Source organism: Podarcis melisellensis (assembly GCF_964234715.1).
Source record: "Podarcis melisellensis genome assembly, chromosome: 16".
Classification (NCBI taxonomy): domain Eukaryota; kingdom Metazoa; phylum Chordata; class Lepidosauria; order Squamata; family Lacertidae; genus Podarcis; species Podarcis melisellensis.
In genome coordinates this window covers 41,363,690-41,376,341 of record NC_138533.1, presented here as the reverse complement: position 1 = coordinate 41,376,341, position 12,652 = coordinate 41,363,690, and the positions used below count along the sequence as shown (strand labels likewise).

General features: G+C 51.2%; 1 protein-coding gene across 2 annotated transcripts; it reads right to left on the bottom strand.

Annotated features, from left to right (window-relative positions):
• Nucleotides 1-3,472: 3,472 nt before the first annotated feature.
• Nucleotides 3,473-12,585, bottom strand: CRYBB1 (crystallin beta B1). Of its 2 annotated transcripts, none has more exons than XM_081892921.1 (6): nt 12,403-12,585; nt 11,284-11,437; nt 9,287-9,405; nt 6,448-6,580; nt 6,153-6,298; nt 3,473-3,842 (listed from the first exon to the last, which is right to left on the bottom strand). In XM_081892921.1, the coding sequence occupies exons 2-6, from the start codon at nt 11,416-11,418 to the stop codon at nt 3,662-3,664; spliced, it is 714 nt and encodes a 237-aa protein (XP_081749047.1). In that variant the 5' UTR covers nt 11,419-11,437; nt 12,403-12,585; the 3' UTR covers nt 3,473-3,661. The 2 variants fall into 2 exon arrangements, with proteins under 2 accessions (XP_081749047.1, XP_081749048.1); XM_081892922.1 differs by having other exon boundaries at nt 6,153-6,295.
• Between the last annotated feature and the right edge of the window lie 67 nt (nt 12,586-12,652).

The window sequence follows — 12,652 nt, the reverse complement described above, 5'->3', positions numbered from 1 at the left end:
TCCGATGAATCTCTGGACTTCCTTCCGATTGCGTGGGCTCTTCCAGTCCAACACCGCTTGGACCTTGACTCTGTCCATGGCCAGCCCCTCGTCGGACAGCTTGTAGCCAAGGAAATCCACCTCCGTCACATCAAACTGGCACTTCTCCAACTTGGCGTACAGCCTGTGCTCCCGCAACCTCTGTAGGACCTCCTTTACATCCTTCTCGTGAGCTTCCGGCGATTCCGAGAAAATCAGGATGTCGTCGAGAAAACATACACACTTCTTGTAGAGGAGTCCCGCCAACACGTGATGCATAAATGCTTGGAAAACGTGGCTGCCATTTTGGAGACCAAACGGCATAACTCTGTATTCATACGTGCCTAGAGGCGTGAACATGGCAGTCTTCCACTCATCGCCCTTCCGGATGCGGATGAGGTTGTACGCTCCACGCAAATCCAACTTGGTGAAGATCTTACCCTTCCTAACGGTCGCTAGGAGGTCGTCAATCTTGGGCATGGGAAAGGCCTTGGGCTTAGTCAGTCTGTTTATGAATCTATAGTCCACAATGAGTCTTTTTTGGGGCGTGTCTTTCTTCTTCACAAAGAAAACAGGACTGCCTCCCACTGCTTTGGATTCCCGGATGAACCCGCGCTTCAGATTATGCTCTATGAACTCTCTGAGCTCTTGCATCTCGTCCTCAGACATGGAATACAGCTTTGCAGTTGGCAGCTGCGCCCCTGGCACCAGGTCGATCGCACAGTCGTAAGGCCTGTGAGGCGGCAACTTGTCAGCTTCTTTCTCGCAGAAAACCTCCAAGAATCCCTCGTACTTGTGAGGCACTGCCTGCACCATGCCCAGGTGCAGTTGCTGCTCAGCTCCTTCCTCCTGATTGGTTTGGATGCAATGCTGAGCACAATACGATGAGCAGAAGGTGATTTGCCGCTGGTACCACGCTACAGCGGGACTATGCCTCTCCAGCCAACTCATGCCTAACACAATGGGCGTGTCTGACAGGTGGGTGACATTGAAGCTAATGACTTCTCGATGATTTCCAATCTGCATCACCATGGGAGGCGTCTGCTGCACAACTTGCCCTCCCAGCAATTTCCTGCCGTCCACTGTGACCACGTTCAGAGGCGTCGTTGCAGGCAGGAGCGCTATGCTATGCTGCTTGACAAATTGTATTCCCACAAAATCCGCATTGCTCCCTGAATCAATCGTGATGGGAACTTCCAGGGATTGTCCATTTGGCAGCTGAAGGGTCGCAGTGAGTTGCACTGCTGGTTTGGGTGGTAAAGGGTCTGTGCGTTGCAAGGGTGCTGGGGACTGTTCTACAGATCCGTCTGGCTGAGCCCCAGTAGCTCCGCTTCCAGCCAGGCACTGTCGTTTCCCTGAGGCTGCTCTCTTTGCACCACTTCCGCTGCCACTGTTGCTAGAGCTGCAGTGTGTTTTTGGAGCCTCTGGGGGCACTCTTTCGCCATATGCTGTGCACTGTCACAGATGTAACATTTCCTGGTCCCTCTAGGAGGCTTCGCCTTCACTGCACCGGAAACAGGGGCTCTGGATGGTGTCTGAGCCCTAGCACCACCAATTTCCATCGGCTCTTCTCCTTGCCTCCCCAAGGGCGAGGGGTGCGTCTGGCTGAAGTCCCTGGGGACAAAAGGGGGGGTTCTCGCTGGTGCACGCGCCTGGGGTCCCTCCCCCTCGTGCCACGGGCGTCCCTCATGTCGTATTCCGATAGCCAAAGCCCGTTGCACTACGTCTTCTAGGGTCTGGGGTCTATCTCCTCTGGCGATCTCATCCTTGACGGGGGGGCTAAGACCTTCCCAGAAAAGATCTCTGACGGGTTTACTATCCTTCTCCCAGCCCAACGCAGTTAGTAATGCAAAGAATTTGGAATGATATTGACGTACAGTGGCTTTGCCTTGCCGCAGTCCGTGCATCTGCCTACGAGCAATATCCACATCCACAGAGGACTGGAAACAAGCATCCATCGCTTTAATAAATTCATCAGAATTGCGGCGGGCAGGGCCATCTTCGCGCCACAAATTGCGCAACCAAGCTCTGGCCTCCCCATGCAGATGCGAAATTATGAACCCCACTCTCTCCTCCTCATCTTTAAAATCATGACGGAGCAAATGCAGTGCATACACGACGTCTGCCCTGAAGTTAGGGTAGTCTTGCAGGTTGCCATTAAAGTGCGTAACTAGGGCGCCCCCCGCCGTCCAAGTGCAACTCCCTCCGATCTGGAGCCCGGGACCCCTGCCCTGCTTGCCTGCTCCCACCTTGTTCGCAGGTCCTGGCAAGCCTTGTCCAGTTCGTCATTCTTCTTCTGCGATGCAATGACTGCAGCTGTGAGTTCGGTAACCTGATTCCTCAGCGTAAGCAGCTGTTCCTCCGCGCTCATGGCTGCTCCCGTTGGTGAGCTTTGCAAAAAAAAAAATTTTGCGTTCTGGGGAGGGGACTTACTGTCAGAGCCACCCGTCTGGTCCCAGCTCACAAGAGACCCAACTCCAATCCGGTTTATTTACAGAAAGTCTTTATTGAAGATCATGGTTGCGTTTACATTCCATCTTTGTGACTCTACGTCTGTAACGTTAGACCGCTGAAGTCCCCTCTGAATCCGTACCGCCTCGGCACCAATTTAAGAGGCTTGTGCTGGACCACCTCTTCCTCTCCTTCCTTTTCCGCAGGGTCTTTCTGCCCCCCTGGGTTCCCCCTCGCCTGGACTCGCCCGAGGCTGAATCCTCTGATGCCTCTGCCCCTCTCCTTCTCGCTTTGGGGCCGGGCTCCTCCCCAGGGCTCTCCTCACTTCCGCGCGCCTCTACATTTGAACTTGGCGCGCGTACGTTGCTTCTGACCTTTCTCTCGACCGCTACACTGCTCCCGGTGCTACTCTCCACCCCCTCCGGCTGAGCGTCCTGCTCCGATCTCCTTCCCCTGTCTCCTTCTTGCTCTGCTCCCTCTGACACACTGGTAACTCCACCCCCTTCACTCCGTTCCGGCTGAGAAGCCGGCTCCGGTGTCCAACTCCCACTGGGGCTTCTCTCTTCGCTCCCCTGCTCCTCACTGCTTCCCCCTTGGCCTCCCTTTGGTCTGACCAGGGGGAGTCCTCTGACTCACTGGACAGACTCATGGACGACCTTTGGTCATCGTCATCCTCCTCCTCATCTCTCTGGGATTCTCCCCCCTCGCTCTCTGTCTCCTCCCCCATCTGCTCTTCTCTCCCTGAAACCCTGACAGTATATAACCTGAAGCATGTGTAACCTGAGGTACCATTGTACATGCATGATGCACTTTTAAAAGCAATTTTTAAAGCAAAGTGAACTCCAGTCTTTTGGGTCCCCTCCAGGATGGGGGCTCTGAAGCTGAAGCTTCATTCGTTTCATAGAAGATTCGCCCCTGTGGGGAACCATCACAATCCCAGAGCTAAATCCCAATGGGACATGATAGAAACACACACACACAATTTTTAATCCTCTTATTGACTATATTTTAGTTTGGATAACTACACAAATTTTGTCCACCAAAGTGCAATGTACAAGGGGAAGGTTCGGTGAACACAAAAGGGGAGCGCTGCTCTTGCTTGTAGCAGGTCCCTCGGGGGGAGGCAGCGTCTTCTCCTCCACCTGCTCCACCAAACTTCTCAGGTTTTCTGCCGGCTGCCCGAGGGGCTCACTCAGTTTGAGGGGCTCCTGGCTGGAAGGAAGCAGCCTTGGGGCCCCCACAGCATGTCACGGATGCGCCGGATGGACTGGATCTGCGGCTGGGAGGCGGCCCACTCATTCCAGTGTGCAAAGTCTCCTCTCTCAAAGAGATACTGGTAACCCCGATATCCAGGGTACTGGTAGCCCACCCAGCTGTGGGGGGAACAAAGAGAAGGCTGGCATCAGTAAACGCAGGGAGGAGAAGGTGCCCAGCTATCTCTCACCCAGGGCTCAGCTGCCCAAAGCCAAAGCCACAGGGCAGCCAAGGTAGGGCGGCCTGGCTTTCATAAAAGCCAGTGGTTAAAAAATCATCCCAAAGCAACACGGATCATAGGGATCCAGTGCAGTTATGGGAGGCTGCGGTCTTCAGGAAGAACTTTCTGAGGGTAAGAACTGTCCGACTGCAGAACAGAGAGCTTTGGAAGGCTGTGGACTCTCCTTCCTTGGGAGTTTTTAATCAGAGATTGGATGGTCGTCTGTCGTGGATGCTTTAGATGAGATTCCTGCCTTGGAGGGGTTTGGACTAGAGGACCCTTGGGGTCCCTTCCAACTCTACCATTCTATGATTCTGTGATTCAGACTTTTCAAAACAGAGAACCACCTTCGGCCCAAACAAGCATTTGGGAGGATCCTCTTCTTAGTTTTGTGCTGCCTATTTGTGTGGTGGTGGGGATGCTAGTGCTGCTGTTTTACCCACAAGGAAAGCCCTGCAAGAGAATCAGGCCAAAAGGCAACATCCTGCTTCCTGCAACTGCCAGCCAGATGCCCCTGGGAAGCCCAGAAGCCAAAGCTCTCCCCTGCTTGTACCCAGAAACTGATATTCAGAAATAAACTGCCTCTGCACATGGAGGCTCCATCTCACCATCATGATGACTAAGACTAACTGACATAAGGACTCCCCCTTCTCTTTTCCCAAGTCCCAATTATATAGCTACTTCAGCTATTGACAATCCCTCTTATCTTGCAGTTCCAAAGATTAATGTTGTGTGGGAAGGATTTCCATGGTCTCGCCCAAATCTCCTGCCCATCAATTTCACTGGATGATCCCAAAGTCCTAGCATGATGAGAGAGGGAGGAAAAATCCCACTTTGTGGGAGCAACAGAGGCAGATTCCTCTCCTTAGGGAAATACGCCACCCAAAGCTCATTTGAACACCAGTAATGTAGGATAGGGACGCGGGTGGCGCTGTGCCTCAGTGCCTAGGACTTGCCGATCGTATGGTCGGCGGTTCGAATCCCCATGGCGGGGTGAGCTTCTGTCGTTCGGTCCCAGCTTCTGCCCACCTAGCAGTTCGAATGAACTCTTAAGTGCAAGTAGATAAATAGGGACCGCTTTATAGCGGGAAGGTAAACGGCGTTTCCGTGTGCTGCGCTGGTGCTGGCTCGCCAGAGCAGCTTCGTCACGCTGGCCATGTGACCCGGAATTGTCTCTGGACAGCGCTGGCCCCTGGCCTCTTAAATGAGATGGGCGCACAACCCTAGAGTCGGACACAACTGGCCCGTACGGGCCAGGGGTACCTTTACCGTTACCTTTAATGTAGGATAACCAGCTTCATATAACAAACATGCTTATCCTAATTAATGCATGAAGGGGTTAATGCCATAGAGTAAGCTGTCTTGCCAGGCTTAGCTAGGTCACTCCCCCTCACCTTGGGGAAATCAAGCCTATTGTTCACCCTCAGTCTACCTGAGACGCTCAGCATGTAAAGAGATCTGAGCGGCTTGCTCCAAGGTCAGACCTCATGGCTCTTACAAACTACTCTTCAATTCCTATACCGATAATTATTTAGGAACTTTCACCACTGTAACTAAACCAAGTTTTACTGCCTCTGCAACTTTTCCTGAATGCTATATGGAAAAGCACATAAATCTGACCATTGAAGAGTTGGTAAGTAAACTGTTTTTATTTACAAACTGTTTTAAACTTACCAAGCATGTGGTCTTTTTCTATGTTGGGGTAAGAGGGGGCTATTTGGGAACTTGCAAGGGTATTTTTTAAAGGTCTAACAGCCTATATTTGCACTGCATATATTGTGATTTTAAATCTCTGCTGGGGTTCTCTCACCAAAGAGTACTTGCCCCAATCCTGGATCTTGGCACCCATGAAATTCTTTTTATATCTGTTTTTTCCTTGCCACTAAGAAGTGGAGTGCTTTGCATTCGGAACTCACCATTCCCTGACAGGATCTGCGGTTCATGCCAGGGGCTGCAGCCCAAACCCTTTCTTCTCCAGGAGGAATATACGAAGCTACCTTAGACCAAGTCAGAGCATTGGTCCATCGAGCTCAGTATGGCCTACACTGACTGGCAGAGGCCCCCCACAGAGGAAGTCTCTCCCAGCCCTGCCTGGAAATGCTGCCGGGAATTGAACCTGGGGTCTTCTGCACGAGCTACGGAGCTTTCCCAAAGAGAAATGGCACCCATTGATTCAGAGGGAAGCGGTCAGATCCAGGCTTTCACTTACATTCCACTGGGCACCTTCACGCTGCCCAGACGCCCACAGAAACCATGGGCCCAGAGGGTTGGCACGTCGTCTTCCTGGATCTCCATCTTGTTTCCCCTGAAGTTGGCACTTTCAAAGAGGAGGATCTTCTGCTCTTGGGCCTCCTGCTGAGAGAGAGAGGGTGGGGGCATCAACTGCTCCTCTTCCTCACCCCCACAGGTTCCCAGGCCACAGCAAGAGGTGGCAGAATGAGACTGCGAGGGAGGAAGAGGTCTGGGAGGGAGGGGGGCACTACCCTGGCTAGGCCTGGACTCACCATTCTCACGGGGCGCAGGGAGCGGAAGCAGTCGCTGCGGCAGCTGCTGGACCAGGTGTCCCATCGCGGGTACTCGCCCTTCTCCAGGATGAACATTTCGCCACGCAGGTTGCACTGCTCAAAGGCCACCCAGCTGGGGGCAGCGTGCAAAGGAAGGTGTGTCCAGAGGACGGAGGACATTGGCAGCCACAAGACAGAAAGATGGAGGGTGACTGGATGCAGCAGAGCACCTGTGACGTGGCAGTCAGCATTTCAAGACACAAGGTCCTGGGCGGGGGGGGGGGGGCTCCTCCCCTCCCACATGTAGAACCCGGCTGGAGTGGCAGCTAAATCTTCCTTCAGCACTCCAGAGGGCAAGGGCTCTGCTTGGGAGGCAGAGGGCAGCACTGTCTTCCAAGGCTTTAGATCACCCCCCCCCCCGATTTGGGATCTGATGGCGAAAATCATCAACTTTGGGTGGGCCTAGCCCCCTCAGATATTTTATGGGGGGGGGGCAAAGACCCCTTGGCCCCTGGGAGTTGATTCCTGTGGGGGAGAGTACTGCTGCTATTGCCCTTGTGTCCTGCTTGTGGGTTTCCCAGAAGAGGGTTCTGGCTGGGTACTGTAAGAGCAAGATGTTGGGTTAGATCCCCTTCCCCTGGCCTCATCCAGCTAGAGGGCTCTTCTTAGGTGCTTGAGTTGAGATTCCTGCATTGCAAGGGGTTGGACTAGATGACTCTTGGGGTCCCTTCCAACTGCATTTCTATGATTAGATGCTGATGGGGACCACAAGTGGGTGGTGGGACAACTTTGTGGCATGTGCCACACACCAGCAGGAATACCACCGTCTGTCCCTCCTATTAGCGGATTTAACTTCCATTTCAGTTGACCCTCTCCAGATTTAAAGGTCCATTTCTTCTGCTCTGGAGTCCATCTTCCTGATGTTACATTTGCTGTGACTCATTTTAGCTTTGCTGGGATTCCTTAAGCATTACCGGCAAAAGTAATAATAATACAGTAGTACCTTGGGTTAAGTACTTAATTTGTTCTGGAGGTCTGTACTTAACCTGAAGCACCACTTTAGCTAATGGGGCCTCCTGCTGCTGCCGTGCCACCGGAGCACGATTTCTGTTCTCATCCTGAAGCAAAGTTCTTAACCTGAAGCACTATTTCTGGGTTAGCGGTGTGTGTAACCTGAAGCGTCTGTAACCTGAAGCGTATGTAACCCGAGGTACCACTGTAATTTATTACTTATACCCCACCCATCTGGGCAGGCCTCCCCAGCCACTCTGGACAACTAGTAAACAGTTGAAAGTCAAGGCTGCTGGCTGAAAGCAAAGCATTTTTGGAAATCAGCTCAGCTCAAAACGTGACTAGATTTACTGCAAGCAGAACTACTTGTCAGGTCATGGCTCCCATTCCTTGAACTGTGATATGCCTAAGGAAGCAGAGTAGCCTAGATTAGAATGAGAATGTGTTCTTATAGTTACAGGTAGGTAGCCGTGTTGGTCTGCCCTAGTCGTAACAAAATTTAAAAATTCCTTCCAGTAGCACCTTAGAGACCAACTAAGTTTGTTATTGGTATGAGCTTTTGTGTATCTGAAGAAGTGTGCATGCACACGAAAGCTCATACCAATAACAAACTTAGTTGGTCTCTAAGGTGCTACTGGAAGGAATTTTTTTTAAAAAAATTGTTTCATATATTATGTTAGAAGCTTCCCAGTGTGGCTGAGGCAACCCAGTCAGATGGTCAGGGTATAAGTAAATAATAATAATAATAATAATAATAATAATAATAATAATAATAATGCCTTTAAAGCCTGGCGAAGTGGAGCATCCTCACTCCCACCAGAGGAAGCGATGGCCAGCAACTCTGATGTCTTGGAAAGAGTACTGGAGAGTTGGATGGAGGAGAGAGCTCTCAAGGGCTTCTGGGCCCCAGGGCTCGGTCTGTTGGAGGCAGTAACACTTCTGAATATCACCAGTCACTGGAAACTGTTGGAAGGAGACTGGTCTTGCACTTGGGCTCTGCTTGTGGGCTTCCCATAATAAGCATCTGGCTTGCTACTATGAAAACAGGATGTTGGACCAGATGGGCCATGGGCCTGATCCAGCAGGCTCTTCTTCTGGGCTTATGTTTGGAGCTATAAAATGGCTGTAAAAGGGGATTTAGTGCTTGCTTTGGGGGCATCAATTTTTGCTTGCTTTAACCAAAGGCATTCATTTTGTTCTCCTTTCACTCCCACCTGTAGATTAGCATGCCTCCAAGGCTTCATCCAATTTTGCATGATTACCGTGTATTTAGATGCATAATTCCCAATTGCATTCAAGTGAGTTTACTTTGAGGTTAGTGTGCACAATGGACCCTCTCACCATGAGCTCTTCTCTGCGGCTTCCTCACAAAAAAAGCCTAGGTTGCTGCAATCTGGCACCCACTTACCTGGGAGTAAGCCCTATAAACCACAAAGAGACTTACTTTTGAGCAAACATGTCTGCTGAGTAGTAAAATCTGCAGAAAATAGCTTACATGTAGTACTTTATCTCAAGCTGAGATTTCAAGGAGACCCTAACAAGAAAGAGAAGGGGGTGTATCCAAATTGCTCATTTGTCAACCCCAACTCTGATTTCATTCATTGACTAGAAACACGAAAACATAGCAGCCTGCCTGGCTCATCTCACATAAAATAGGGGAGAGGTCTTATGTTGCTTCCTTGTTTTCTTTCTAGGAGGGTAGAGACGTACTTTTTAAAAAAGAAGGAAGAAAGCGAATCACCTGGGACTCCTATTGGCTATGGAGCCTAGCACAGCCCCATCTCCAGCACCTGCCTCTCGATAACCCTGTTTGGCTGAGATCACTTACGGTCCAGAGGTTGCGAGGACACTGCGCACCCGGTCAAATCCATGGTCCCCCAGGTTCAGGCATGCACTGGTGAACTCCATCTGCTTGCCCTGGAAGTTCTCCTGGTCAAACACAATGATCTGAAAGAAGCAATATGAAACGTCTCCTCGGGGTGTTGGGGGAGAAGCACAAGCAGCAGTTATCAGAGGATTTGTTTCTTTATTTGCTATGGACATTTATAGTCTTTCATTCCCTGAAAGGTCCCAGGGCAGGCAGCACATACAGATTAAAGCCCCAGTTTGGCAATGTAACACCAGAACAAAATGCATCAACAGCACAGATGCGATTACAAGAAGATCCAGCCAGAATAGGTCATTTTGCTGCCCCAAATCAAAATATGAACCCTGAGAAGTGTGTGCCATGTCAGACGGGGCCAGCTGCCAGAGGGCTACTTACTGCTCCATTGACACCTTAAGGAAGGAGCGCTCAGGGAGGGTGGCTTGAATGTTCAGGGATGCGGCAGAGGTGAACTCTGGAGCCACATGTACCAGATTCAAATCCTTCAGCAGGGATTAAGGAACAGCATAAATCCAATTTTCATACTTTGTAGCTTACAAACTCCCTGCTGGGTTAATACAAGAACACATGCGTGTTTGCACACATGCATGCACACCCAAACACATATATCCCTGGTGTGCTTGGTGAGGAAATGGCCATGTAGCGAACTTTCTCTGCCACCCTCTGTTCTTCCTGTGTTTCCACCACCCAGCTGCCTTATCTTCTTTTATTCCTGTCAGTTGCCAGAGCCCCCTTTCAATTTCCCATTTAATTCAGATTCTGGTAAGATGTTTCAGGGCGTCATGTCCAGGGTTGGTGCCTTTGCCTTACAGAGGAAAGACTAGTATGGTGAAGCTATTTTGTAAGGTTTCTATACAGAAAAAGCAAGCAGAGCATACGGGGAGGTGAATGCCAACCCCTCTGATAAGACAGCAGACCCTGGAGAAAGATGCAGCTCTTTATGATTTTTTGCTTTTCTTTACATCCCACTTTTTCTCCACAGACCTCAAGATAGCTTGCATTCCCCCCATATGCACCTTGATCCTCACAAGAACCTAGTAGGCCAGGCTAGGCTGAGAGCCAAACCCCCTCCTGGCAGGCATTGGGGAGGGGGAAGACATTCTGGGCACAGAAGCAGAGCCTTAGCAGTGGGTTCATTCTGCCCTGGTTTGTTCTGTGATGCCAGCCCACTATTTCTGTCTGAGGGGGGATAAAAGATGACAAGAGCAAGGCGAAGCCAACCAGTATCTTTGTGGTACAAGAAGTTAGTTTCAGCAGGAATTGTGAGCTAGGCACTGACTGAAAGTGAAGCAGTGTGACCAGCCCAAATCTTGTGAGGGTGCAAACAGTATTGGAAATGGGATTGCCCATGGCTCCCCCTGAGCATTGTGAATACAAATCACCCTGCATGCCCCATAGGAAGGATATCTAGAGGGGTCCCCAGGGGTGGAACCTGGGTCCCCCGTGGCCTCCCCAGTCCGAGGGGGGCATGTCATGGGCTCTTCCCCACAGCCGCCTGCTGTTTCTTTCAGGAGGTCAGGTGTGTTTGTCTGGGTGGAGAGAGTGAGCAGCCCTGCATAGGGAAGCTTTTTAAGGTTTCATGTTTTACTCTGTTTTGATATATGCTGGAAGCTGCCCGGAGTGGCTGGGATGGGAGGGAGTGCAAATCAATGGTTGTTGTTGTTATCACTTTCCTGAAGCTCTGGTGGCCATTCCATTGCAGCAGAGAGAACGAGAGCTGCAAGGGTCTCCTCGCCATTTTTTCCAGTTCTTGTCTACCAGCCACTGACCTAACCAAAGGATAGGGACTGGGCTTCCAACAGGGCTCTCTTCCCTTCCCCTCCCAAGACAGGCCCAGACTGGATGCAGCACCGAAGGGACAGCCATGCGCTCTAAGGGATCAGGGCCTCCTCCCCATGTCCTGCCGCTCTGCTCAGAACTGGCACCTTCTCCCTACTCACCCGGAAAGGTTCTGCAGAGGACTCTTCACCCTGACTGCTGGAATCGGGGGACGAGTTGGTGGATGGGGTGGGACTGTCTTTTTCCTTCCTGTCCATGTCATGGCTGGGAGGGGTGGTTCTTGTGCTTTCGGACATGGCTGTGTCTGGGTAAGACCTGAAATTGTAACACCTGTTCAGTTAGAAAGCACCTTTTCAGGTGCCTACCCTACATATCTGGAGCAGTCTCATGCCACCTCCTGCCCTTTCCTGCTGACTCCCTCTGGTCTCTCAAAAGAAAAGCACTTTTTGCATACTTTCCCACACAACTAATCATAAGCTGCAAATTAAAATACGACTGCTATCGTCCTGGGACACACTTCCTTACTGCAGGAGCATTCTGGTGAAATATGCTGTTACTTCTCCTTCCAATATCTAACTTGTGGGGCAGAGTTTGTCGCTTCCCAAAATTCATCTTGCCCTTTTGGTACTATTCTGTATTCCACCCCTGCCTTTTGCTGCCAGTTCCTTTCTGCCCTTTCTTCAGGGCAGTGTGTGTTTTTCATCAATGCTCAGAGGAAAGAACCTAGGAAGGGCCTGCTGGATCAGGGCAATGGGGGATCACCTCACGCAGCCTCCTGTTCTCGCAGTGGACAACCAGAGGCGTCATTGGGAAACCCACAAGCAATGGAGTCCCAGAGCCCTCTGCCCTCCTGTGGTTTCTAGCAACTGGCATTCTGAAGCACAGCTGTCTGCAGCTGGGGACACAGCCATGATGGGTGCAGCCATTGATAGTCTTCCCCGCCTCCATGAATCTGCCCGGCACTCTTTCAAAGCCATTGAGGTTGGTGGCCATCACTGCCTCCTGCGGGAAGAACGACTTTCTGATCCCTGTCCTGATAACATTTCTTTGATCTGGTCCATCTTCCTGCTGCTCAGATCCTGAGCCATCTTTCCCGCTGCTTGAGGGACTGACGAGAAGGTTTCCATGGTGAAGGAAGTGAGCAAGAAAAGGGCTCTCCCCGGGAAATGAAGGCAAATCTCATGCCTTGATGGGGTGGGACACACACACACAAACACACGTAGTAGCCAGAAGCCCCCAGATGTCTCCAGGGTGCAGGGCACCTTCCCTCCACCTCTTACCTGGGTTGCTGGTGCTTCGTGGTGGAGTGATTGGGCTGGTGTCATGACTCCCCTGCATTTTATACACTCTCGTTTTATGCCCTAGCCAGGGCAAAGCCCAGGAGGACACAATGGAGATGCTTGGTCATCGGAGTCCTCCTCAAAGGCCACAGTCATCACATCTTGCAATGAGGGCACTCAGCTGGAAAACCACCAGATATCCACCCCAGCCCTGCCCTCTGCTCCACAATACCCACCACCCCACCCTGCT